General features: G+C 45.9%; 1 protein-coding gene across 6 annotated transcripts in view; it reads right to left on the bottom strand.

Annotated features, from left to right (window-relative positions):
- The window catches only part of TEAD1 (TEA domain transcription factor 1), a 148,244-nt gene that overhangs the window by 20,629 nt on the left and 100,170 nt on the right, over positions 1 to 27,445 (bottom strand). For 3 of the 6 annotated variants that reach the window (XM_066583560.1, XM_066583562.1, XM_066583561.1), the window contains exons 4-10: positions 21,781 to 21,845; positions 17,264 to 17,326; positions 17,112 to 17,174; positions 9,229 to 9,363; positions 7,366 to 7,412; positions 6,572 to 6,633; positions 4,995 to 5,119 (exon numbers count right to left, since the gene is read on the bottom strand). In XM_066583560.1, coding sequence (XP_066439657.1) covers positions 4,995 to 5,119; positions 6,572 to 6,633; positions 7,366 to 7,412; positions 9,229 to 9,363; positions 17,112 to 17,174; positions 17,264 to 17,326; positions 21,781 to 21,845 — 560 coding nt within the window. The remainder of the gene's footprint in view (positions 1 to 4,994; positions 5,120 to 6,571; positions 6,634 to 7,365; positions 7,413 to 9,228; positions 9,364 to 17,111; positions 17,175 to 17,263; positions 17,327 to 21,780; positions 21,846 to 27,445) is intronic. The other 3 variants (XM_066583564.1, XM_066583565.1, XM_066583566.1) reach the window with 3 other exon arrangements.

Here is a 27,445-nt window from a genome sequence, read left to right as displayed (position 1 = left end):
CAGCGCTGGATTGGGCTCTGCATACTGCAGTGTGTGCCTATCAGTATGTAGTTGTACACACACACAATATTATATATATATATACATATATATATACATACATATATATATATATATATATATATATATACATATATATACATATATATACATATATATACATATATATACATATATATACATATATATACATATATATACATATATATACATATATATACATATATATACATATATATACATATATATACATATATATATATATATATATATATATATATATATATATATATATATACATACATACATATACACATATACATATACACATATACATATACATATACACATATACACATATATATATATATACATATACACATATACATATACACATATACACATATACATATATACATATACATACATACATATACACATATACATATACACATATACATATACACATATATATATATACATATACACATATACACATATACATATACACATATATATATATATATATATATATATAGCAGAAAATTCACTGTATGAACTCCGACAAAGATAGAGAGGTCCACATTTCTGTGACTAGACCGAGCACAAGAAATAAATGAGCCAAGTGCTCTGTGCAGCGAGGCATGAAGGCGTTCAATAAATATATGATTCCGGGATGAGACACAACAGATCCGTGACCCTGACAGACAAGGCAAGTAAAGGAGTGTCAGATATCCCAGCCTTGCATGTGACTAATCCCAACCCTCTCAAAATAGCCGAGTATGAGTCCAGGCCATTTAAAATAGTTGTTATAAAAAAGCAGACTTGTCCTACTATGGCCCTATGGGGGTCCGCAGCCTCACGACCCGGCCACTGTCTGAAGGAGCTCACTTTACATCATGGCTGAACACCAGGACTGCTCTGCAAGTAAATGCAGCAGAAGGCGGCTACTCGTAGGTTAAACACCGCAGGAAAAGAATGACGGCACCGTACCTGCCTGAGAGTAAAGTGGCAAAGACCAATTTACGTACCGTTAATGGTGGACCAAGCGTAGTGTTCTATAAAGCTCATCAAGGAACAAACCAAGGCAATGAACTCTTAAGTGTTTGAGGACCCCGAGAGCTACAAGACAACAAGGTCCTCAGCAATGTCAGCCGGCACAGACGCCAGGCCAAGATATTCTAGTTGGCCGTACAGGCAAAAAAAAGTGGCCCAAACCTGCTGGTTGCGGCCATCTAGTATGTATTTGTCAACTCTCTTGACAGATGTAAGAGGAGGATCGGGCATGTTGGATTTCAATAGGTCTGATCTTTTGTTACCAAAGGAGATGAGCCGATGTCAGGGGGGTCTGCCAGCAGTTGGGGCCCCAGTATACTTGTGTATGTAGGTTTATGCGTTACCTGGCCAGATTTATGGCATAGATAACCTGTAACTATAAACCATGGAGTAATTAATGTAAGAGCAGCTCAAGAGTATTGTGCAGGACTTTCCAGGCAAAAGAACAAAAAACAACGACTTTCATCATCTCCACGCAGCATCTAATGTGGGTTTTACATTTTGTGGCAGGTAATAAATACTTCTGTATAGGGGCGACAACCATCGTGCAAATAGAGCAAATGTAAGCAACAGCGAGAATTCATTTACTAGTCACTTTGTTTCGGCTCACCTAAAAATAGTTGATGGTTGACTAATTATCGTCTGGTGTGAACAGTATATAGTAATTTGGTTGTTTGGTTTTTTTTTTTAACAACTAGCCAACAACTTTGCAGGGCTGTGTGCGCTCGCTCAATGTGCGCCTCCCACCAAACGCCAATTTGGTCCTGCCTTTTTTGAACATTTTGCCTTCCCAGATAATGCTCACTGGTCCCGGAAAGCACAAATATGTAAGATGGTCCTCGGCTGGACAGTCCCTGAACAATCACTGCTGCGGTTTCTTGCTGCTGTGGCTGATTCTTGCATCATCTTCCATCCTGTCCGCTTACATGTATTTGTGCGTTCAGTAGATTTTGCAACCAATGGGCATGCATTGGAGAGGGGTTGAAATTTGCAAATACCCGCCTGTCAAAGAATCTCACACCCACCAACTAGTCGATGAACAGTATTTCGGCCCGTGTTAACGTTCCCAACAATTTGCTTATTGATTGCATAACTTCCCAAGTCACGGATCATCGCAGAGTCTAGGGAGTCGGTACAACTATTTACACGATTCCTGTCTCGTGTCAAGTCATCCTAAGAGGGATGTAAACTAAAGTTTGTAAAGGTTGTTTAGGTTTTATGCAAATAAAGCTTAAAGAACATCTCGAGTTACGTGGTGGACGGCGGGAGACTTTGCAGGAGGGGTTTTCGGGGTTGTACGGTCGCTCAGACTGGACCCGCTGGGCATCTGGTAGGAGACGCAGCCGGCTGCATAACTGCTGCTGCACATAACACTTGCGTCTTGCAACTTTCTAAACTTGTGTTTCAACTGCACTTAATTTTCAAGATCAATGCTTGGCGTCCGTGAATGGGGCCATACTTGTATACATCCAGAGACGCAATACCTGCACTATGCCTAATGGCCCTTTCATACAGGCCGACAGTAGAGATGAGCGAACGTACTCGGCCCCGCCCCTTTTTCACCCGAATACCGTGATTTTCGAGTACTTCCGTACTCGGGCGAAAAGATTCGGGGGGCGCCGTGGGTGAGTGGGGGGTTGCAGCAGGGAGTGAGAGGGAGAGAGAGAGGGCTCCCCCGTTCCCCGCTGCTACCCCCCGCGCCGCCACGCCTCCCCCCGGCCCCCCCCTGAATCTTTTCACCCGAGTACTCGAAAATCGCGGCGCTCGATCGAGTAATTACTCAAAATGAGTACGTTCGCTCATCTCTAGCCGACAGTCATGAGCGCTGACTGCACCGCTAAGGTCAGGAGCGCTCGTGCAGAGCGTATAGACTGAAAGACTTCTTGCTGGATTGCTGGGTTCTCACTCCCCTTCTACGTAAAGCTCTTAGCGGGGAGCAATTACACCGGACGAGACGCCCCCGATCCAGCGATAGTTTTTTCGCTGACTAAAATGAGTGATAAACAATTGCAAATGAATATCGAGTGATTTTTTTCGCATCTACGCTGACCAATCATTGGTCCCATTAGTTCATTTAAACGAACTCGGAGCAATAATCGTTATGTGTAAATGGGCCATAAGTCCAGTATTACACTGCAGCGTTACTGGCAGCCGGACGGCTCGTGAACTAAGGCATGTGGGTGCCGGCTGGCGTCTGTGTAGCTCCTCCTGCGTCTTGCAGGGCAGTAATGCTGCTGTGTAATAACCGCCTAAAAGTCCTTTCCCACTGAATGATCATTCAAAAAATCATGGGCAAAAATGAATAATCCTTCAATGCAAACTCAGCCAACGACTGAATCATTATTAGTTTGCTTATCGTTCATTTCAGCGAGCCTATAAATCAACCTTAGCCTCCGGACTGATACAATGTAGCGAGCCACCACGAGCTGTGCAGACTGATACAATGTAGCGAGCCACCACCACAGGTTACATATTTGTGCTGCTCCCACAGAGCTGTGCAGACTGGATACAATTAGATCTACTTTTAGGCTGCGCTAAATGTAAAGCAGAAGGCTCCCAATTCACTGAGATTGTGGAAATAGTGAGGAATTGGAACGCCTCGTATGGCTGAAAGGTGCAGAACGCTCCATTATACAATAAGGGAGGTCTACTTACATCAGACTGAATATCCCTTTAAGGAAATAGTCACAGAGTATTCACTCCAGGCTTTTAGCTGCGTGAAATCCACAGCAAATACGCTGAAAACTGCAATGTCCAAATCAGTACTTAACCCTTTCCAATCCACTGACGTCTAAAGACATTCTGATTAAAGGCTGTACAAGCTCCGATGTCAGAAGATGCCCAGCAGGGTATTCTTACTGTATATTACTGGCCGCTCTGTTGTCTGGGGCCTCTTCAACAAGTCACATATCGCAGCACTGGCTCTAGCCAGCAGGTGGCGCCATTGTATAATGGCAGAAAGACAAAGCCCCCTAGGAAACCCTGAATCCAAAATTGGATTGCAGAGGGTTAAACGGTGCAGCTATGACCACGGCTGTCGCTGCAGGTTTTAACCTTTGAATTGGAAGGGTTGAAATCCACAGCATGAATAGACACGCTGCATAAGTGTCCTTGAAGTCACCTTCACGCGGCTTGTAGAGTATATGCTGCCAAACTTCTGCTGTGTGTGAAGGCGGCCCAAGATGGGGTTTGGGATGAAGCCGTTTGGCGCACCATCTTGTTCTACATCAATACCTAAAGCAATCCTCCTAAGAGTTCCGGTAAAAAGTCCAGCCGGCAGGTTTACATTAAACTTCCATTTTCTTTCTCCTTCTCAGTTATGGAGCGGGACTTCTTTAATAAAAGTATTCACACGTTCCGGCGGCCGCTCCACCTCTCTATTTTAGCTGACTGGAATGAGTTTTTGAAACACAAAAAATAAAACTCCAAAAAGACATGCGATGACAAGAAGAGACGTGTCAGCAGATGACGGACAGGACTCCTAGGAATGCTCCTGGAATGAGACATTCTATATGCCATCTACACTAGCATACCTAAAGACAGCTCTTAGATCACACGGCAGCTGCCGGCCGAGCCTGCCAAAAAGACAGGTGCCGGCGCACAACTTACCCCACACAGGAATCCGGCCTCTCAGAAAAGAAGAATGAGTCAAATATGACCCCCGCTAACAGGACAGGGGACATGACCCAAGGTAGTCTGTGCAGAAGGACGAGCATTCTGCAAGACCTCCTGACAAGACCTTCGAATGATGGACCATAAGTGACTCTGGATTATTAAACCATCACAGAAAAGTATACAAAACTTTATTTTTCTTCCTACATTGAAGAATCGTCATTTTCTGTCACTCTGTTCAATGAATTATATGTGTAACTCATGGCAACAAATAGCTCAGCAGCGCTCCCGCAGGCGGCTGCTTGTACTGCATGGTGTTCACTTACTGCGTCCGGGTCCCGCTGCTGCTCTAGAAATGCTGAGAATTCCACCAACCGAAGCTTGGTTGTGCCGATGGACCGCCCTTGCCATGCAGGGACTGATGAGGCAGGGGGAGCAGTGGGCTCAAATCCTGGAGGAGTGGAACACATACGCTTGTTAGCAGCAGTGAACATACAGAAAACGGGGCCACATCTTGTACAAAGATCATTGAAGAGGGAATCCTATTACAAGGTGTCCGAAATCACAATACACCGAGGGCTCATTCACACGGGCGCATGTCAGTCCGTGAAAAGCTCACCGTATTCGCCGCGTGTATGAGCGCTTTTCACGCCTGTGCAGTTTATGAGCGCGCTGCATCCGTACTCACTGCATTATTCAAGTGTGTAAAAAACATACAAAAAAAACAAACCACACACACGGTGTCTCCTGGCAACATGCGTGGAACACACAGCGACTACACGTGTAACATTCATATTCCAGGCCTTTTTTTTCTCATTCCCATTCACCCACATTGGTGATTTTGGACCAAAATAGGACATTTTGCAATTTTTCTTATGAACATAAAACCGCAGGTCATAATATAGCAATGCAAAACAAGGGTGTGGTATGCATAAAAAACACACGCCAAGAACGCGCCCGCGTGAACGAGCCTCACTCCAGATATGTTCATTAAATGGCCTCGTTCTCTACAGATTGTTTCTCTGCTGCACTTTTATCGTGCAACGGGAAAAACCTAGGAAAAACTATTATTTGGGTATTCTTCTAATTGTACCAATCCGCAGAAAAAAAAAAACATATCGCGCCGTTTATGCTGCATGACGGACGCTGTAAAATAAACCTCCAAAAAACAATGGCAGAAGTGATGCTTTTTCTCCTTTCCCCTCCAAAAATAAATGAAAGTTCTACAATTCACTGTATGTACCCCAAAAATAGCCCCAGTAAAACCTACAGCCCATATGGCCCTGGGGACAGAAAAAGCCAAGATAAAAGTCCTCAAAAAAAAAAGTCTTGGCCTTAAATCCAAAAACAGAGACCCGTTCCACTAAATCTCGTCAGCCTGTTTCAGTGCATCTTGCATCACGTAGTAATACGGTCCCGTGGCTTGGGCATACATTGGGACAGCCGTATGTTCTTGGGGTCCCGGCTGCTGGACCGCTCACGCCAACGCTTGTAGCCAGGAGTGCGGCGATACATTTCCTTTGCCCTGATGTCACATCGCCCAGTCGTTGCGAGGAGCAGCGCACCCGGCGTCTCCCTTCAGCGTAAAGTCTTACCCTGGCGGCTTAATTACATTTCCTTGGCGGCACACCTGCGCTCAGCGTCCCCGGAGAGGACCAGCAGGAATTTTAAGCTGGTCTTGAAATGACTACACGCAAAGAAAAAATATTCCATCAAGGATTCTCTTTGGTACAAGAAGTGTTTACAGTCGGCGAGACGATAACTCATCTCCTGTATGCCAATCGGAAGAATCAGCCGCTGCTCCTCCGATTATTACATATCCAAACACGGGGGTCCCGTCATCATTATCTCATCGTCAAGCGAGTCTGAACCCGCTTCCAATGGTGCATCGGCTACAGATTACCTGTAAGGGGCGCTGTGACTGCTGGCTGGATGGGGTAGGTTTGCTGGACAAATGGCTTGACGCTGCAATAGGAACAAGAATGACAATCTCAATGTACAGATTCTCAGGGGGTCATTAAAGGGGCTTTAAATACATTCTATACAAAGCAAAAGTTAAACAATGTTGAACCCCTTAACACTAGAGGGCATGCATGTACCCCCCTTCCTAGCGGTGGGGTTTGTATGGATTGGATGCGCTTTCGACAGCTGACACCCGCCGGCAACAGTCATGATCAACGTTCACACTGATAGTGGATGCTAACCCTTTAAATGCCACTGTCAATTGTGAAAGCAGCAATTAGATTACCCCATTGGAGTTTAGGGATCCCAAGAGCTGCCGCTCTGTTGCTATGGCAGCCAAGGGCCTTCTAAAGGGCCCCCAGGGCTGAAAAGTTTTTCAGTCCATTATGTGGTACAACCATTGAAAAATACAAGTAGTCTTGCAAAAAACAAGCCCTCAGACAGCTACAGCAACGGGAAAATGAGGAGTTAGGATTTCGTTTTTGGAAGCGGGGGGGGGGGGGGGGGGGGCGGCGTTATAGCAGCCAATAAGACAACGGCGGACTACTGGGCAAAACATCCCCAACAAGGAAGATCAAACTTATGAGAGCCTGTTTTGTGTTCGATGGGGTCCCGAGATGCGAGAGCTCTCCCAGTCTATGGCCACATACAGAGAGCAGTGCTCACTATTAACCCTTTGGCATCATCTCTAGATACCCCCCTGATGGCCCTTATACAGGGACTTCATGGACTTACTCTTGTGAAGAGCCTGGCTGCCCCGTCTGAAGCATTCCCGGCCAGTACTGCAAATGGGAAGAAAAGGAAGTCATAAAAATGTTTTTTAGTGTTTTTTTTATTCCTTTTCAAGTCGTAAACGTTCTCTAAACTTTGTTGCCATTTTACTCACATGTAGCAATCAAGTATTTACAAAGTTGCTCAAATTAAAGGTATCTTTACGGCCATATTTATAGTTCCAATACAGCGAAAATACAAAGACAAAGGTAAAACAAATGGGATGGATTAACCCCTTCCTGATTGAGGGTGTCCATGTGCACCGTCGGCCACTGGGGTGGGTACGACGTGGGCTTGGGGGGTGAAACTTGCTTTGTATGGCCGCTGTTTCATGCAGCTGACGGTAACGGCCAGGGCCATATTTAACTGCTTGGATGCCGTGGTCAACCTGGATCGCTGCATCTAAGCTTTTAGCGGCTTAAAAAAAAACCAAACATAACTGGTATAACCACAAAAGTCTGAACTAATAGAATATCATTCTTTATACCAGACAGCGAGCGCTCCAGAACAAAAAATATATATATTTATGTATTATACAACGCCAGAATTACAGTTTTTCCAGCCATAATTGAATAAAGGTGATCAGAGAGTCCGGTGAAGCTGGTAACAGTAACCATATATTAGGCTGCAGCTCGCCCGCACACAGCCCAATAAAAAAAGGGGAAACAAAGTCTATAAACGTATCGCTGTTGTAATGACCCGCAGAAGGCTTTTTCCTGTACCGTGAATAGCGTAAAAATACCGCATTTCCATTTTACCATACTTAAACTTTTAAAATGTTTTTCAGTACATCAGATGGGAACATTTAAAAAAAAAAAATCGTACTTTCCCAGCAATAAACAAGCCTCATATAATAAAGTCCTGGCTGCTCAGAGGCTCGGGCGGAAAATGGCAAAAAAAACAAAAAAACCACTCTGGGGCGAAGTGGTTGTATATTTCCTACAGTTGAGTGTGAACAGCTTCTAGACACTGTTTAAATTAACCTTTTTTAATTAATTGTAACTAGGGCTTAATTTTGGAGCAAGGCTTATATTTCAAGAATTCTTAGAAATCCTGAAAGACCAATCTGCATCTTAAAAAAAAAAACAAAAAAAAAAAAAAAAAACACACGCTAGGGCTTATTTTCGGGAAACAGGTTATGTAGTTCCGTGTGTCTATATCGTTGGGCCTTGTTCACACCACGGTTGAAGGCTCTGTTCGAATTCTATCATCGACATGCAGCACTATTTGGTCTGAGCCAATGCTGAGCGGAGCTCATTATACTCGAGGGGTTCGTTCGGTGCCAAATGACCCGGCACTTCCACTTTTGCCGTTTTCACCTCCAAGGATTGGAGCTGAATGACAGAAGGCGCACGTGTGAACGAGGCCCAGAGCCTCTAAACAACCCTGTGTACAGCCCGATCCTGTAGTCATTACTGTATCCCCGTCCCTCTTCTGGCGAACTACAGTAGTAGCTAAACCAAGAACTAAAAACCAAGTCAGCACGGGGCACTAAATTTATTAGAGGGGTTGTCCACTTGTAAACTATTGATTGTCTACCTTTAGGACAAGCCATCAGCAGGGGTCCATCCACCAAACTTTTGAGCTCATGCAGGGAGTGGATTTTTGCAGGAAGCAGACAGCTCCATTCTCACTGCAATGGCCAGGCTTGGTATTACAGGCAAAGTTCCCATTCACTTCAGTTGGTACTTCGATTGTAATATTTACAGTGATCTATCATTAAGTGCCTATCCTAAGGATAGGTCATTAGTAGTTAAAACTGGACAACCCCTTTATGCTACCTGGGAGTTGTAGCTTGATGTTGCGGCCCACCGAGTGCACACTTACCCCGGGTGCAGCAGGAAACGCCGGACGAGGAATCCCTGGTAGTCCGAGCTTGTTGTGAATGGCGGTGGCGGACACAATCTGAGCAGAGGACATGGCTGCCATGTGCTGTAATGCTTTGTCCTTGGCGGTTTGATCCTTTAATATAACAGTTGGCATGCGGTTATTGAACTCTGTGCGGACAGTTGGTGGTTGTGCAGCTACAAGCGTGAGTATTAAACATAGGAAGCCTCAGGAGGGTGTGGTAATGCCAGCATGCAGCTATGCAGAACCTAATGGCGGTGCCACGTCTACCCTGAATCTGGGTATAGGCCGGCCCTCTGTGTGAATGGATGCCAAGGCCTGACCGCCTATATAGACTTGTACGGTGACTACAGCTCTGCCGTCCCGGTGATGACACCTGACAATAAGTCACATTATAACACTACTCTGCCACTTTGCACACGGCTTCCAATTGATCGTTCCTTTTGCAGACACCAAGGCAAGATGCCGTCGGGTCGTTGCGAAGTCTCCTTTTCATAGAATCTACAAACTGGCTACTCTGAAAGAGAACAATGCTGGATTAAAATTCCACTTTAGCTGGAGTCACCCCTATAATCGAGTCCGTTCACACGCTGGAAACTAGCACAACCATGTGTTCTTGTGTCAGACGGTACTACGCTAGCTCTAATCCCCTGTACTACTCCGCACTGGTGCCTATGGCTGGGGCGCTGGCACAGGATGGCGAACACGTCAAAGCAGTCTGAATGTCAGGCAGGTCGTCTACATGCAGGCGAGGCCTTCATGCTATTAGCCCAATTCACTGCCCCCCAAAAGACTGGACAGAAAATAGGCTTTGTCACCCCCAGGGACCTGGATACCTAACCCACAGCTAACTGCCCCTGTGGGGGGTAATACAGCACAAGCTGGGGTCACAAGTCAAAGCAAACAGCCAAACACTGAGCAGAAGCCAAACTGGAGTCACAAGTCATGAGCTGCGGCAATAACTTACCATGTTTGTCACCTGGATACAATACAAATAGTGTGTTAAAAGGTTGGCGTCAAGCAAAAATGACTAAATACCACACAAAACAACTAACGGAGGACATGGGAAGCAGCGGGGCAAACACCGATGGTGGTAAGGTAGATTCACACACAGAGGATTTGGCATGAGAAAGTTTTCAAAAGTTTTCTGGTCAAAAACTATTGGTTATCTACCCTCAGGATAGATCATCAATAGTGGATTACTGGGATCCACCGCTTGGGATCCCAGACGGTCAGCGGATTGCTCAGCCCGCTGGCCGTCATCATCAGGTCGGGACAGGAAGTGCCATAGCGGGCTTCACTCCTGCTGAAATCAATGGGAGCTGAAGAGCCTATTACACTTCCAGCACTTCCGCGTCCGGCGCCGCTGTCAGAAGCAGAAGTGTAATAGCCACTTCAGCTCCCATTGATTTCAGTAGGAGTGAAGCCAACTATGGCGCTTCCTGTCCCAACCCTGATGAGGACATTCAGCCCCCCACACTGACAGCTGATCGCCGGATCCTTGGCAATTGAAGGGGTTGTCCATATTATAGCATATGGGTAAAATGAGTTTCCCATGCACTAATACAACAAAGCAGCATATAGTCCTCTCTTCACACTGTGTCCTCTGGAGATTCTTGATTTCCGCTCCGGTGTTGACTGGCTTCAGTCCCGCCTGGTTTACAGGACGTCACAGCCGCTGCAACCATAACAGACCTCGGCGATCGATCGCTGGGCTCCGTTATTAGCTGCAGCGCCTGTGTTACATCAGAGGGGGGACTGAGCAGCGCTGTGGGACACACAGAGCAGGGGAGGGCGAATATATGCCCAATTATTTAAGTGCATGGAAAGGCATGTTACCCATAAGCTATAACTTATAAACCCTTAATTGTTGATGACCCATCCTGAGGAGGGTCTGCAGTAGTTTTTGCCCAGAAAACTCCTTTAAAACTGAAAATCAGTTCCATACATAGGAATGTGGATGTTTCTGCAGCAGGCGCATGGATTTCTGCAAACCCCATTTAGACTAATTGGACGGTCGTGGAAATTTACGAAACCAATCCCCCATGTGTGAATATAACCTTATAAGAGACCGCTAGAAATGCACAGATTACAGACCTAAAACAAGAAACGTTTTGCTGGACGTGTAATGAGCTCACAAGATCCACCAATTCAGGAACTTCCCAAAGTTTAAAGGAATAACTTTCTATACTATGTTATGGCTATTGTAGAGCATGGAGTATGGCAATCCACCTCATTCACCTGCAGGGGGCACAACATGCTGTACTTGTTTTGCTTGGGGTGTTCCTTTTAAAGAGACGGTCATCTACTTTTAGTCTTATAATCTAATCTTATGGGATGAAAGTAGATGAGCCGCTGAGTCCGGGAATGCAAGGGTTAAAGCTGATTTACACGCAACGATTATCGCTCAAAATCCATCGAAACAACGGCTTTTGAGCGACAGCCGTTGCGTGTAAACGTGTGCCCACCGTGCACTTACCATGCACTCTTGGTTCATCGCTGATAATAGGGACGGCATGCTGTGCTCTCCGTGAGCAGCGCTGATAGCATTGTATGCAGCCTGCAACAGAACAAAGCAGATGTATTTAGAGGACAGACCACTCGCTGTTCTCTAAATACAAGCAAATGAAGCTAGTTAGCTAATAAAAGGCTAATTAACTCTTTAGCAGCTAATGCAAAATGACCGTTCAAAACAGTGCATTGAGAGGAGATGCTTAGTAGTCCAGCCATTATAAAATTAGAAGGTTCGGACTACTTAGCGCACCGCTCAATGCACTGAGCTGCGGGATGGAACGACGGGGAAGGCAAGTATAACACATTACCGGAGTCAGTGGGTCACATACTCTTGGCCCTATTGGCTTATAGGGATATAAGTAGGTGAGAGATACCCTATAAAAAGGTTTAGAACTCCAAGACTGCAAGCAGGACTAGGGGTAACTTTATAGCGCACATCCCTATTGTGATTCTACCGCCCCCTTCTGGGGACTCAGGTTACAGGATAGGGTTTTCAGAACATAAATGCCAGGACTGTGGAAGAGCGAAACTGTGCATTTCTAATAGTTCTCGTTGCACATAGAAAGCAATGTGGAAATAAAACAATGCATAATGAATTATGTAACATTCTAGGAACTGCTTTGTATACTTCTTCTAAACTATTGGCCTATCTACAGAATAGGCCATGAACAGTAAATCAGTGGAGGTCTGCTGCCTGTGATCCCCTCCGATCAGCTGTTGGCCAGGTCAATGCACTAGTGCACAGATCCGATTTCTGCCGGAAGTAGGCAGCTCCGTTCCGGTTACATTGGCCAGGCTTGGTACTGCAGACAAAGTTCCCATTAAAGTGAATGGGAACTCTGCGTGCAATACCAAGCCTGGCCACTACAGTGAGATCAGAGCTGTCTGCTTCCTGCAGAAATTAGTTCAGTTCACAAAGCACACCAGCCTGGCAAACAAATAAGGGTGGCAGACCCCCACTAATCTACTATTGATGGCCTAACCTGAAGACAAGCTATGCTAGACTCCATAGTACACATGACTAAATCATTAATAATCAGACAAGACACATTGAGCATTGTAAGAGGGGGGATGAGTCAAACAAAAATACAAACAGAAAAACAGGACGCAGACGTACAGATAAGAGCCGCAACATTTTCTTAATACCTTTTGGTGCAAACCATTAAATCCCACTGTGCAGTCTATTCTATAAAGGGGAATTTAATGGCATTTAACACTTCAGACGCCAGAGTTAAGGTCTGCAGCCAATAGGTGTATAGCTCTTAAAGGGGAAGATCTAGAACAGGTTCACCTTTAGAAGCATTCCTCCCAACGCAGGGCTATGCCTTGTAGCAATCAGGATGGGGATGTACTGCGGTCCCACAAAGGGTCCCGGACCGCCGTTTCCTTCCGCAACGCTGTATTGACAAGGCTGAATTAAGTAACAAAAGGTTATCGTTTCATCCTGGCAATGGCTCTGGCGTTGGGAAGAATGTACATTCAGAGGTGTCCTGACTTGCTGGCTAATGAGGAGTAATTAATCCATCCTTTTTTTTGTGTGTGCGCAACGTTTCAAAAAAAATGCTGAAGACTTCATTCACATCAAAAGGAATTTTTTTTTTTCAAAGCTTTCAACCATTGCTCATTGAATAGGAAACAGAGAGGAGCGGGCCTATATTTAGCTGCGGAGGCCAGTCATCAACATTTCTTTTGCTTGGCTACAGATTATGAATCTAGAACATTTCCAGGGGAGTCATCTGGTGTGTGTCTACCGAGCAAGCAGAGAGAGGAAAGGGGGCGCAGAACAAGCCATTCATTCCTGTTGCCGTATGCTGGTGAGAAAGGGGTTAACACCGCTATCTGTGGTTTCTCTCTAGTTTTTGCAGCATGCTCAGGGGCCCATGCAGCCGGGACATTAGATGCGTTAAAAGTAGCTGCAACCAAATGCAATTCACTTTGTCCTGCAGTTATGGGGAAAGCAAAGGGGTTGAGTCTGCCAAGACGACTGCAAGGAACCGAAAAGAAAGGCGGCATTCTGTGTTATCAAAAGGTCGCTTGTCTGCTAAACTGGAGTGCTGAGCCAAGTGCAGCTCCAACTCCAAGCCGGCCACCAAGCAGCATGATGCGGAGGACAGCTGGCACAGTGGGGTTAGTATAGAGGGGCGGCACAGTTCTAGAGGGCACAGACCGGGTTTGCCTACTGAATTGGGAGTTACTCATCTTTACCAGAAAGGTTACTAAGAGCACATCTCTCATTGAGTCTTTAGTTCTAGTAATCCTGCTGACATATCGGGGGACGCTGCGGGATATTAAAGGTTTTCTGGTTTTAAAGAAAAGTTTAAAATTGGTACATAATGAAAAATTCATCAGCTTTCTCATCTACACGTTTCAATTCCTCACCATTGTCAAGATCTCCGCTTGCTGTTAGTGAAAAGGAAGATTGTTCTTTACACCCAGAGGGATTGCTAGGGTTGTGTCTAGAAATATTAGCTAAGTAGTCGGCACTCCAAGCGGATACATTTTAGCAAACTTTCAGTATGGAAGGAAGATTAAAAGGGATTGTCTAGACTGGATACAGATGTAACAAACCCTCCGCTGCAAAAATGGTTGGGGCCGATTCACACGACAGTGTCCGTAAGACGCTGTGTGAGTCGGCAGAGACCGCGTATGGCAGCGAAGTCCCAGCGGGATACCAGCTGAAAGCTCTGAGAACAAAGAAGCTGTCAGCGCTCCTGCTGTTTCTCAGAGCTATCAGCTCAGCGAGACACCTCTGATAACCGCGAGAACAAAGCAGCTGTTTGCATATACAAAACAGCTGCATTGTTCTCTGAGCTATCACGGCAGTATCCCGCTCCGCCTGCATTAACTCTTAAGTAGCTAATAAGCTACTTAGAATTATGCAAAGATGATCACTCAAAACTGTCAAACTACTGTTCGAGCGATTTTTGAGCAATCATCTTTCAGTCTAAATGCTCCTTAACAGATGTGAGCTGAGCTTTAGGCTAATTCAGGCTTATGGCTTTTGGAGGTAAACAAGAATGCTTCAATTTACTAAGAGTAAGGAGAATTAATTCTTAATGAGGACTGCCTTCTCACCTGATAGGTTCTGGCTATATGTTCCCATATGGTCACCCTTGAAAGTCAGCACCCGGAACATGCCACAGACTCAAAGCTGCAAGATGTGCGCATGCACTCCCATAGAGATCCATGAAGCGCGTGTGCACACAGCCTGCAGCTTAGATCCCGATGCACGGTCTGCACAACAAACCTCCTTGGACTCCTGGGGACCTGCCCTATAAGCACCATGACTTAGTTTATAGCCTGTGACAGGCCCCTTTTAAAAACCTTACACTCGCCCGTTCAGGGTCTCCCATTTATATTGAGAGGTTGCAGAGGCAGTCTGAAGGGGATGTACCAGATTGCTGCTGCCAATCACAGACCAATAAGCTGTATGAATGATTGGCTGCAGCAGCCTGTGACATCCCGTAAACAGGCTGACTGCACCATGTAAACACCAGCAGGGAGAACGGATGCATAAAGCTGAAGGTGCAGGAATCTGGAACAGGCGGGTATAGGATTTTTTTAACATGGGAACCCCATCATAAAAACCTAAAAATACTACTTTGAATATATAGTGAGGAACTGAAACACAAAGGAGGATCTTATTCTATTAGCATAAAGACGTGGCAAATAATGGCTCACGGACAGTTTTTGCTAAAAGGTCTGATATTTCTCACCATGTTCCAAGTTTTAAACGTGGTCGGGGGTGGGGTGTAACCAGAGGGGGCATAGCCTTCAACTTTGCACCATTTCTGTCTTTTGCAATCTGTCCGAAATTCTTGCAGAATTTGATGCCCGCTCATAGCAGCCATGGATTTCATTCTCTGTCTTTAGGACAACGGAAGATGTGCCAAATTTATAAAGAGGCGTGAGCCTTTAAATACGTTCTTCACGTTCTGCCACCTTCAGTCTTAGACTGTAGCGTGAAATTACTTTATTTTTATAACTTTCCCCTCAAATGTTTATTAGAAGTTTACAGAACTTTTTAAACCCCTAAGCATTACATAAACCCGCTTTATGGGGCCTTTACAGATCGCTGATTTGTTGCCAACTTTGGCGCGGATCTGCAGCGGATTTCACCCCTTTGATTAAATTAAATGACAATAACTGTACTAAAAACGCAGCAAATCTGCGCCCCGCGGACGCACCCTTAGGCCAATTTCACCCGGGCAACAAAATCGTAGCAATATCACATTTTTGTACTTGAGATGTTTGAGCGTCGGCGATGCTTTTGTGGCAAATAATCTCGCTGTCGCTTGCGATTTTCTTGCACGAAAGACAACAGGATTTGCTAATGTTAAAAATGCATCACACGGACATCGCAAGTTCGTGCGTTGCAATATTTTGGAGGCCGCACCGGCAAACTTGGAGGCGAGAAAAATAGGCTTATCGCAGCAGGATGGCACATGCAACAATTTTTTTCACACCACATCGCATGATTAAAAACATCTCGCATCACCAGAAAATCACGCGATTTTATCACCCGTGTGAAACTGGCCTTAAATTGGAAGCTATAAAGCAGATTGTGATGCGATGGTTCTCCAGTTGCTCAATGCCTTAAAGAGGTCGTCCAGTTTTCGAGTATTGATGGCCTATCCTCAGGACAAGTCATTAGTAATAGTTTGTCAGGGATCCGTAAACCGATCGCTCCATCGCTACCGCAGTGGCCAAGCTTAGTATTGTAGGCAAAGTTTACATTTATTTCAATGCCTGCAATACCATGCCTGGCCACTACAGCAAGGACAGAGCTGTCTGCTTCCTGCAGAATCCTATTTAGTACTTGAGTGCAGCAGTGTGACAAACGGCTGATCAGGGCAACGGAGCTCGGCCAATCTACTAGTGATAACGTCTCCTGAGGATAGGCCAGACAACCCCTTTAATTTTAGTGTGAAACCTATGAAGCAAAGTAACTTTTTCATTAGCTTTTCAATCTTGTGCTGACAGTCAATGCACATTTTATGGCGCTACTGAAAAATCTATTGAACTTTGGTCTTTATGTACTACGAAAGGTCGCGACTGGGAGCTTCTCCTGCCGCAGCGCCAAACCCGAGGACTGGAGCGCTGGAGTTGTTAATTCCTCGCTAATTGATATTTCTGGGCAGACGTGCAGCTAAGTATCTGGAGAGGATATTCACAGTGACTGCTTGCAGAGAAGTAGCAGAGCGGGTATTAAGAAATGTAAACAGCTCTCACATGCAGCAAGAAAACTAGGTTACAAGGATGGCAGCACAAAGCATTCACCGGTCACCATGGGAAACAGGAAGTGAGATGCGGAGCAACCACAAGCCCAAAAGCAGAGAAGCGCATACCTTCAGCTTGGAATGAAAATCACGAGATTTCCTTCTGGCAAGAACCTGAATGTGACTAGACACCTGCAGGGTAGGGGGAGGGAGGAAAACAAAGGAAAAAGCCTGTAACCATGGAGATGAAAAGCCCCTACAACTGGGCAAGCCAGACGTACCTTAATGGCGGCTTGGATTTCTCGAACTTTCTTTCTTGCTAAGACCTGTATGTGACTAGACACCTACGGGGTTCAGATTTAAAAAAAATAAAAAAAAATAAAAAATAAAAAAAAAAAAGGAAATTTTAACTTATTAAATTTTAATTTTTGGTAGGAGTATGGCGGTGCTTTTAAGGATAGCCCAAGCGGTATTAAGCTTGCGGCACAAAAAAAAAAAAAAAAACACGGGAGAAAAAAAAAATATTTAAAAAAAACCTTTTTTTTCTTATTTTAAGGGATTTAAAAAAAATGTCTTTCACTAGGGAAAAAAAAAAAAAAAACTTTAAAGGCCTACTTTACTCTTTTGGGTTAAGGAAAAAAACATTTTACGCAAGTTTAAAGAAAAAAAAAAAGTCTTGGGACTTCACCTCTGACAGATTATGCAGCCTATAGCCAACACATTAAACCATTCTATACAGAAAAAAGGATCAAAAATTAATGACAAAACGGCTCGTTATTCCCCAACAGGTGGCTTCACAGATTCACTGCATTTAAGGTGGAACCGTTGTGTTTTTTTTATGTACATTACAGGTTATTCTAAGCATTTTTGCAATGTGTCTTACATGTGTTTCGTACATTTTTCCTCTGGTAGGAAGTTGCTAGGGAAATCCGTCTTCACCTACCTGCATAGCCGTAGTAGAGGGTGGTCCTCACCACAGCAGCTGCAGACACAGCTGTCCCACTTATAACACTATTAAAGGTTTGGGTTTTCTCATTTTTAACCCTTTTCTACCCTGCTCTCTACTGTTCCATCTCAAAAATGCTTAGAATCTCCTATTCTGCACATTGAAAAAAGTGTAAATGACAGATACAGTTTCTAACTCGGAATTCGCTCTAAACCTCCTCCAAACTGAACACCATGCAGTGAACTCCTAAGAGGAGGTTTTCCTCTTTGTAACAGTTTTGTATTTCTCCTTAGACCTGTACCCCGGCTACACATCATACAACAAGTGTCACTTATAACCGGCACTCTTCTCGGAGGAGCTGCCCCTTTAAATTTTCAGCAGTGAAGTGAATACATTGTAACGAAGCAGAGATTACGCTCTTCTCGATACAAACTGATTGGAGAAGCAGCCGGAATTTTTTGGAGCTGCCGTTTGTGCCGACTCCCAGGCTTTTCTTGTGGCTCCTGTCACATTCTATGTATAGGGGCCATTGTTCCTGTAGGATATGCCCCTGGAAACACGAAATTACTTGGGGTGGGCCAAACTGCTGGCAGGTAGAGCTGGAACACTCATTCTCATACATCACTGACAGATGTACAGGATTAGGGTACAAGGAGAGCAAAACTCAACTAAAGCCGAGTCACACCGTAAAGCTGCAATTACACAGCAAAATAAGTGCTGCGTTCGCTACTGCATGGGCCGGGAATCACGCTGCATTCAGCGAGCGCAGAAAACTAATAGAATATGTGATATGCATCTGTTAGCACATCACTGACTGATATACAGCGGCATGCCTCATTATACAATACTGGACTGTGTAGCCTGTTTGACAGCATACCAGTGTGTACCGCCCAGACAGACACGGGCTCCAGCGGCAGAAGGCTATGGACACATTCAGCGTGTACCGCTGAATGTACACACACAGTAGAGAATCCCCACCACAACCACAGCTTTGTGCGGATGACAACGCCGATCCATAGCCGATTTCACCCATTCAATAGAAGGGAAGACGGCGGCTGCAGATCTGCACCAATGAGACAGATTTTGACACTTCTGCTTTCTCGCCTTTCCCTACACAGAGCTTAATGAGCTTTATGTAGTCTGTACAGGAGAAGGCAGAAGTGGTTAAAAAACTACTACTTCCTTCTCCTCAGGGTCCTCGGCTGTGAATAACAGCTGAGGACCTGACCTGCTACTGCTTGATGGCAGAAGCTATAATTCTGCGCTGTACTTTTGCCAATCAGGATTAAAGCGCCATATATTTACAACGCTTGGTCCTTAAAGGGTTATGGCCCATTCTTCAGATAGACCATCAGTAGTAGATTGGTGAGGATCTGCCACCACAGACCCCTGCTGAACTGATGTTCAGTGGGCCTTTTCTGCTCATGCACTGAGGATAAGTAATGTATGTACACAGTGACTCCACCAGCAGAATAGTGAGTGCAGCTCTGGAGTATAATACAGGATGTAACTCAGGATCAGTACAGGATAAGTAATGTATGTACACAGTGACTCCATCAGCAGAACAGTGAGTGCAGCTCTGGAGTATAATACTGGATGTAACTCAGGATCAGGACAGGATAAGTAATGTATGTATACAGTGACTCCACCAGCAGAATAGTGAGTGCAGCTCTGGAGTATAATACAGGATGTAACTCAGGGTCAGTACAGGATAAGTAATGTATGTATGACTCCACCAGCAGAATAGTGAGTGCAGCTCTGGAGTATAATACAGGATGTAACTCAGGATCAGTACAGGATAAGTAATGTATGTACACAGTGACTCCACCAGCAGAATAGTGAGTGCAGCTCTGGAGTATAATGCAGGATGTAACTCAGGATCAGTACAGGATAAGTAATGTATGTACACAGTGACTCCACCAGCAGAATAGTGAGTGCAGCTCTGGAGTATAATACAGGATGCAACTCAGGAGCAGTACAGGATAAGTAATGTATGTACACAGTGACTCCACCAGCAGAATAGTGAGTGCAGCTCTGGAGTATAATACAGGATGTAACTCAGGAGCAGTACAGGATAAGTAATGTATGTACACAGTGACTCCACCAGCAGAATAGTGAGTGCAGCTCTGCAGTATAATACTGGATGTCACTCAGGAGCAGTACAGGATAAGTAATGTATGTACACAGTGACTCCACCAGCAGAATAGTGAGTGCAGCTCTGCAGTATAATACTGGATGTCACTCAGGAGCAGTACAGGATAAGTAATGTATGTACACAGTGACTCCACCAGCAGAATAGTGAGTGCAGCTCTGCAGTATAATACTGGATGTCACTCAGGAGCAGTACAGGATAAGTAATGTATGTACACAGTGACTGCACTAGCAGAATAGTGAGTGCAGCTCTGCAGTATAATACTGGATGTCACTCAGGAGCAGTACAGGATAAGTAATGTATGTATACAGTGACTCCATCAGCAGAACAGTGAGTGCAGCTCTGGGGTATAATACAGGATGTAACTAAGGATAAATAGAATGTATTTCCAAGTGACTCAGCTCATACTTCAGTGTGAATCCTCTTCAGTTGTGTTGACCGCTCTGTTCTAATATAGAACTTTTTTTTATTAGTGACAGCAATGAGCCAATCAGCATTGATTTATCAGATTTTTAACACAATGCACAGTACATTGTAGCGTTAACATCTGGTTCCTCATAATAATCCGATAATGGCTGCGACCACAAGCTTTCACTTCCCATCAATTTTACCCAGAACAATATTTTAAGTTGTATAAGCCAACAAGTGTCCCACGTGCAGAGCAAGAATCCAGCTGTGTGAAGGCAACGACCGCTGCCCTACCAGGCATCTATAGAGTCAACTAGAGGGGAGGTCTGACTTATATGAAGAGTATAGGCGGGCACTGAAGAAACAGGACTTTAAGTAGATAGAGACTAGTAGAGCCACACATTAACAGCAGCCCCTCAGGCTTGGTCTAGGGCAGTTTGTGAAGGTTCGGAGGAAAAAGTCTTTACTTCCCAAAGTGGTGTTCTTAACATTATTGGGATAATACATTAAAGGGGTTGGCCAGTTGTAAACTGTTGATAACCTATCCTCAGGTTAAGCCAACAAATTATTAATGCAGGTTCGTCGTTCCCCTCTCCCCCATTTAGCGGTTACCCAGGCCAGTGTGCCCATGCACTGAGCAGATCTCTGCAGGAAGCAGACAGCTCTATTCCCACTGCAGTGGCCAGCTTTGGTATTACAGGTGAACTTCCCATTGAAGTGAATGGTGGTAATACCAAGCCTGGCCACCGCAGAAATGGCTCAGATCATCAACTATCTCGGGTGACAGACCTGCACGGATAGGTCATCAATAGTTTACAAAAGAGGACCGCCCCTTTAACTGCCTAGGAAAATACAATCTATTATTCCATGTTTTCAGGATGCGGAAATGTGACTGTAGGAAGACAATCTATTGTGCCCCATTCTCACCCATTTTAATCTGTAGTGTTCCCCAATGAGATGAGTGACAGAGTGCAGAAAACACTCTCCCCTTCACCATCACTACTTGGTCATAGATTTCCATCCAGAGACATTTATATTATGTGCGTCAACTATCAGTCGCTGCTCTTATAACAATATCATCAAATCTGGACGGTGGGCTGGATGCCTTTCAGGCGGATTTACTTTTGATTTTGGCGATGGGTGGCATGTCTGATCTTAGGAGCTGGTAAGGCACATCTGCCAGTGACCCACTTGTGGCAGAACATTAGCAATCGTCAAGCATTTGTTTTGGGCTATAAAACAGCCGTTTGTCGGCATCGACCATGAAGAGTAGAAAGAATCTAATAAGTTACCTGCTTCCTGGTCCGCGTCTTCCCTGTCCGTAACTTGATGTATCGCGCTATCAATTCATTCCTACCTGAAACAACGAATAGAAGAGTCAAGACACTGCAGATTACGTGTCAAACTGTCAGGATGGAGGGTCCTGAGACCTCGTAATCACACAATACACATCGTGAGCAGCACAATACAGAAGATAGTATACAATACATACAGTGTTAATATCCTATGTTGGCAATAAGATTGGCCCCCCAATGATGTGCGTATAAAGGACAGGATCATACATCAGATCCCAGTGCAGAAGCCACCAGGTGTAGAGCTGCCAACAGGGTCTGGTGGGGGGATGTCACTAGGAGTAGAGCTGACAACGGGGTCTGGTGGTGGGATGTCACCCGGTGTAGAGCTGACAACGAGGTCTGGTGGGGGGGGGATGTCACTAGGAGTAGAGCTGACAACGGGGTCTGGTGGTGGGATGTCACCAGGTGTAGAGCTGACAACGGGGTCTGGTGGTGGGATGTCACCAGGTGTAGAGCTGACAATGGGGTCTGCTGGGGGATGTCACCAGGTGTAGAGCTGACAACGAGGTCTGGTTGTGGGATGTCACCAGGTGTAGAGCTGACAACGGGGTCTGGTGGTGGGATGTCACCGGGTGTAGAGCTGACAACGGGGTCTGGTGGTGGGATGTCACCAGGTGTAGAGCTGACAACGAGGTCTGGTGGGGGGGGATGTCACTAGGAGTAGAGCTGACAACGGGGTCTGGTGGTGGGGGATGTCACCCGGTGTAGAGCTGACAACGGGGTCTGGTGGTGGGGGATGTCACCCGGTGTAGAGCTGACAACGAGGCCTGGTGGTGGGGGATGTCACTAGGAGTAGAGCTGACAACGGGGTCTGGTGGTGGGATGTCACCCGGTGTAGAGCTGACAACGAGGTCTGGTGGGGGGGGGGGGGGTGTCACTAGGAGTAGAGCTGACAACGGGGTCTGGTGGTGGAATGTCACCAGGTGTAGAGCTGACAATGGGGTCTGCTGGGGGATGTCACCAGGTGTAGAGCTGACAACGAGGTCTGGTGGTGGAATGTCACCAGGTGTAGAGCTGACAACGGGGTCTGGTGGTGGGATGTCACCGGGTGTAGAGCTGACAACGGGGTCTGGTGGTGGGATGTCACCAGGTGTAGAGCTGACAACGAGGTCTGGTGGGGGGGGGGATGTCACTAGGAGTAGAGCTGACAACGGGGTCTGGTGGTGGGGGATGTCACCCGGTGTAGAGCTGACAACGGGGTCTGGTGGTGGGGGATGTCACCCGGTGTAGAGCTGACAACGAGGCCTGGTGGTGGGGGATGTCACTAGGAGTAGAGCTGACAACGGGGTCTGGTGGTGGGATGTCACCCGGTGTAGAGCTGACAACGGGGTCTGGTGGGGGGATGTCACCAGGTGTAGAGCTGACAACGGGGTCTGGTGGGGGGGATGTCACCAGGTGTAGAGCTGACAACGGGGTCTGGTGGGGGGGGATGTCACCAGGTGTAGAGCTGACAACGGGGTCTGGTGGGGGGGGATGTCACCAGGTGTAGAGCTGACAGAGGGGTTCCAGCACTATGTCCCACGTAGTTGGTACACATGCAGCATGACCTTTTCTGGCTGGCTTTGTTTGTGCTCCCCCACAAAGCCAGCAGCAAACTCATGCTGTGTACCAACTTCGCAGGGACGGCGCTGGAATGGAGCACCAGGTTAGTATTAAAATACGGCTTTACGAACTCCCCCTTTCCCTTATTTCTTTAGCCCCATAATGTAGTTCAGGGAGCTCAAGGTTGAGGACTGGTTCCCTTTAAGAAACTGAACAAAGTGAGCACAGGACATATTGGGAGGCTCTTCTGAAGTGAACACCAATTACGGTGAGTTAGGGTGCAGTCACACGGGCGAGTGCAATATACCTGTAAACTAGCGATTTCTGCCAGCAATTACGATGTGTTTTGCAATGGGGAAAGGGGGTGAGAGGAAAAAAAAAAAAGAAATAGCTACAATTGCAGTTTTCATTCACACAAAAATGTTATCATTTATGCGAGTGTGACGCAAATTTTTTTTGCCTGCCATAAGAAGTAATGGGCGATTCAAATAAAATAAAAAAAATAGTACGTGCAGCAATTTTTCTCTCTCTACCATTGGTCCAAGAGAAAAATTACTTGTGAATTAAAACTGAATTACATGTGTAACCTTCATGAGTTCCGTTCATAGTACAATCGGACAGCACTCACATGAATACAGGTAACAGTATGTGGAATACTAGTGAAACCATCCATAACTCGGGTATAAACGGCGTTCTCCGTATACAAGAGTGATTGTTTTCAGATTCAGATCTCCTTCAGAACAGAAGGGAAAGTCCTTTATGACGTTCTATCAAACAGTAACCGAGGCCCAGGAGTTGGACCAGGTTGTGTTCTGTAACGACTCCCGCAGTTCCAGCAGTGTTCTAACTCCAAGGGGACGACTATGTCAGCACTGGAAAGAAGTCCGGACATAAATGTAAGCCGATGACATTATCATCATGGAATAGGGATATACTTTAAGTGTCCAGATTAGCAGATTCATTGGACGGCGCGAGTGTTCAAGGTGCTGCCTTAAAAATGTAGCAAATTGGGAGTTAGCACACAATGAACCCAGTGAAGGTGCTCCTGAAACAATGTTGCAATAAAGCCCCGGCTCCTCGCTCCGCAGCATGAGTGAACGGCAGGAATATGGTATTGTATGCGCTCAGTCCGATCATACAGCGACTCTTCGGGACCTCAGGGCTGGTTGTCACCTGCTCAGTCCCGGCCACCCGTGACATTGTGTGTGATCCGCAGCCGCTACCTGGAATGCTGAGATTTTCTTGTCACCTTGAGTAAATATACAAGCAGCTCCCAGACATAACAAGCTCCGCTATCCAGCAACATATCAAGGGATTACAGGAGGACCTAATACTCCCATGGTACAAACAAGACAGATCTGCCAACTCAGCACTGCCGACACACGAGACGGCTCCAGCGCAAACACCGCAATAACCAATCCATGCAGGCAACGCTTTCCAGAACCATTAGCACCGCAGCAGCCGCGGCCTAGGATTAAAATTATAAATGCCAGGTCCCAATTCAACTGACTTTCACTGCTGAGCAATAAAAAATGAACACTGCATGCAGCGCTGGGGCCGGGCGCGAATCTGACCAGGGCAACATCTGCAAGGAGTTGGCAGGATATCTACAGGGTTTTCTATAGGAAAGCTCTGTTTAGATCACACTAACGGTTAACATTCAGCACATGCCCTAAAGATGCCCATCTCCCACAGATTGGCATGCTAAGATAAGGTATACATCGTGCGGTAACGTTTCCCTGCGGGATGCCTCTGTACTAAAGGGATGCAACCATAAAGTGTGTGTGTGGAGGGGGTGGAGGGTAGAGTATGCCAGCGCATACATACAAAATTTACCTTCCTATGTACTATTACATGTGCCCTATACTTAAGGTACCTAGGCACAGGGTTAAGAGCCATCCGAATAATCACCAACAAGTGCTTGTGGGCGACCGCCGGACAGGGCACTGAGCGAGAAGTCGCTAGTCATTCTGTTTAAGCTCACTAAAACTAAATGACAACCGAGCGGCTCCTCGTTCAGTATAAACAGGACTTGTTCAATCTTTGAGAAACTACCAGTTTGCAGTGAATGGAGCCGGGCGGCCGGAAGAGATCTCACCATGCTCCGCCTCCATTCTCTGCCAAACTCGCTCCTACGTAAACGCACAGGAATGACCGTCACTGGGCAGGTTGTTGGGCGATGAAGCACCCGTCATCTCATGTGAAGGCATCCTTATACACGAGACGAGAAATTAGCTCCGCTCGGGGCATGCCAGCGCTTTCTCTTGCGGCTGAAGCTGCTTTCCTAGAGCATTGAAATGGTTCTTTTAGCAACCTGATGAAGGCACTTTTTGTCGATTTTTTCCCACTGCCTGCATATGGATGCATTGTGCAGAAGGCAATACAAAAAAACTGTTAAAAGTTGTAGCTTGTCCTATTTTGGTCCAAAATCACCAGTTAAAGTCTATGGAAGTGTAAAAAAAAAAAATCAGAGCACCTCCAAAGTAGCGCCATTTCTTCTTTTGATTTTGGACATCCAAATATAGAAAAGGCAGTGAAGTCCAGTAATATTCCTCTTCTGGAATACAACGAATCTTCTGGCTAGTTGTAGTCGGTCGATCCAAAGATATGGATGAATGCAGACATAATTGCAAAAGCTCTATGTCTGCGTGTAAAATGCAGCGCTGCAAGGACCATCACTTCCCCGCCAGCGCTCTCCTGCCATCTCAGGTCATTTCATTCCAAGTAAACCCATTAATCTTTGCATCAGTTTATTATAGATTCGGGGAGATGAATTTTCACATCATCCTCCGCTTCCACAGTAGGAGCCAAAACCCTCAGACAACTTTAACTCCAATCTCCCGCCTGATGACAGAGGCCAATGGGCACGCTTCTCAAATCCAGGCTTTCCTATGCAATCCGCTCGGTCATGAAAGCCTTCGAGTCCACAAATAAAAAAAGTGTGTTTGGGGGGGGAATTCTGCAAGTCAACAAGGAGATAAGTAGTTCTCGGCAGTAAGTCGTGTGCACAATAAGAAAGGCATCCAGTGTTGGATTGTGAAAGTCTTCCAAGCAGGTGCTTAGGTAGAGAGCGCACAGTGGTGTATAGGAGGGAGCGCGGTCACATGACAGGGGCCAATAAACAGCATCTGGGGGCTTTCAATTACAGCCCTCACCCAGCATGCCGGCACTGTAATCTCCACCAGATGAGGCTCCGGCCGCACTATTTTCAATAATTCACACACTGTGTACACATAACATGACAATAAGGGCATTCATGCGGCCGCCTGATTCGCAGATCAAAGCTCCCAAATGGGCGGCTGGAGGCATGCTTACTGCTGAATTATTCATTCTTTTCACAGGCTTGAAAGAAGAAAAAAAACGCTCAGCAGGACGCGGACGCGCGAGCGCCTTTCCTGTGCCGTCTCTTCGACTCAAAAGCTGAAAGCCAAGCAGCTCTCTAAACTGGAGAAACATGCGGCCCACCAAAATAAGGATCAAATAAAACCCCTTCCAGGAGCAGAACCGGAGGCCCTAAGGGGCTGCCTCGAAAAATTGCATCAAAAACCACAACTTGCTGGCGGATCTGAATGTGGATTCGGCCGTCCGGCTCGGTTCACACGGGACGCATTAGCTGCAGGAGGTCCGGTCAAAAAAACGGATTTTAACCAAGTTTTTATGGGAAGAATTCGCCACAGGAAATTCCAGGGCAAATTCTGCTGTGTTAACATACCCCAAGCATAACATTACCAGTGTGGGGGTCCGACTGCTGGGACCCCCATATAAGCCAAGAACAGGGGTCCCTGAGTGGAGCGGAAGCCGTGCAGCTGCTGCTCCTTTCCTTTCCACCACGGCAGTGGAGATTGCCAAACCGCCTGAACCCTGCAATCGCCGACACTCTGGAATGAGCTTGAGCTGCGGATCTCTTTGCCCACGGTGCATCAGTTTCCATTAACGATATTCACCGCTTCTATCTACAAGATTAAAATCTGTTAAAAATCCAGATTTTGCTGCAGAATTACTACAGATTTTTCCTGCTGCCTGCAGACGTGATAAAAATGTGATTTTTCTATGCAAAAAA

This window comes from Eleutherodactylus coqui, chromosome 11, assembly GCF_035609145.1.
Source record: "Eleutherodactylus coqui strain aEleCoq1 chromosome 11, aEleCoq1.hap1, whole genome shotgun sequence".
NCBI classification, from domain to species: domain Eukaryota; kingdom Metazoa; phylum Chordata; class Amphibia; order Anura; family Eleutherodactylidae; genus Eleutherodactylus; species Eleutherodactylus coqui.
The sequence above is the reverse complement of the archived record's forward strand: the minus strand, read 5'-3'. Positions and strand labels throughout refer to the sequence as shown.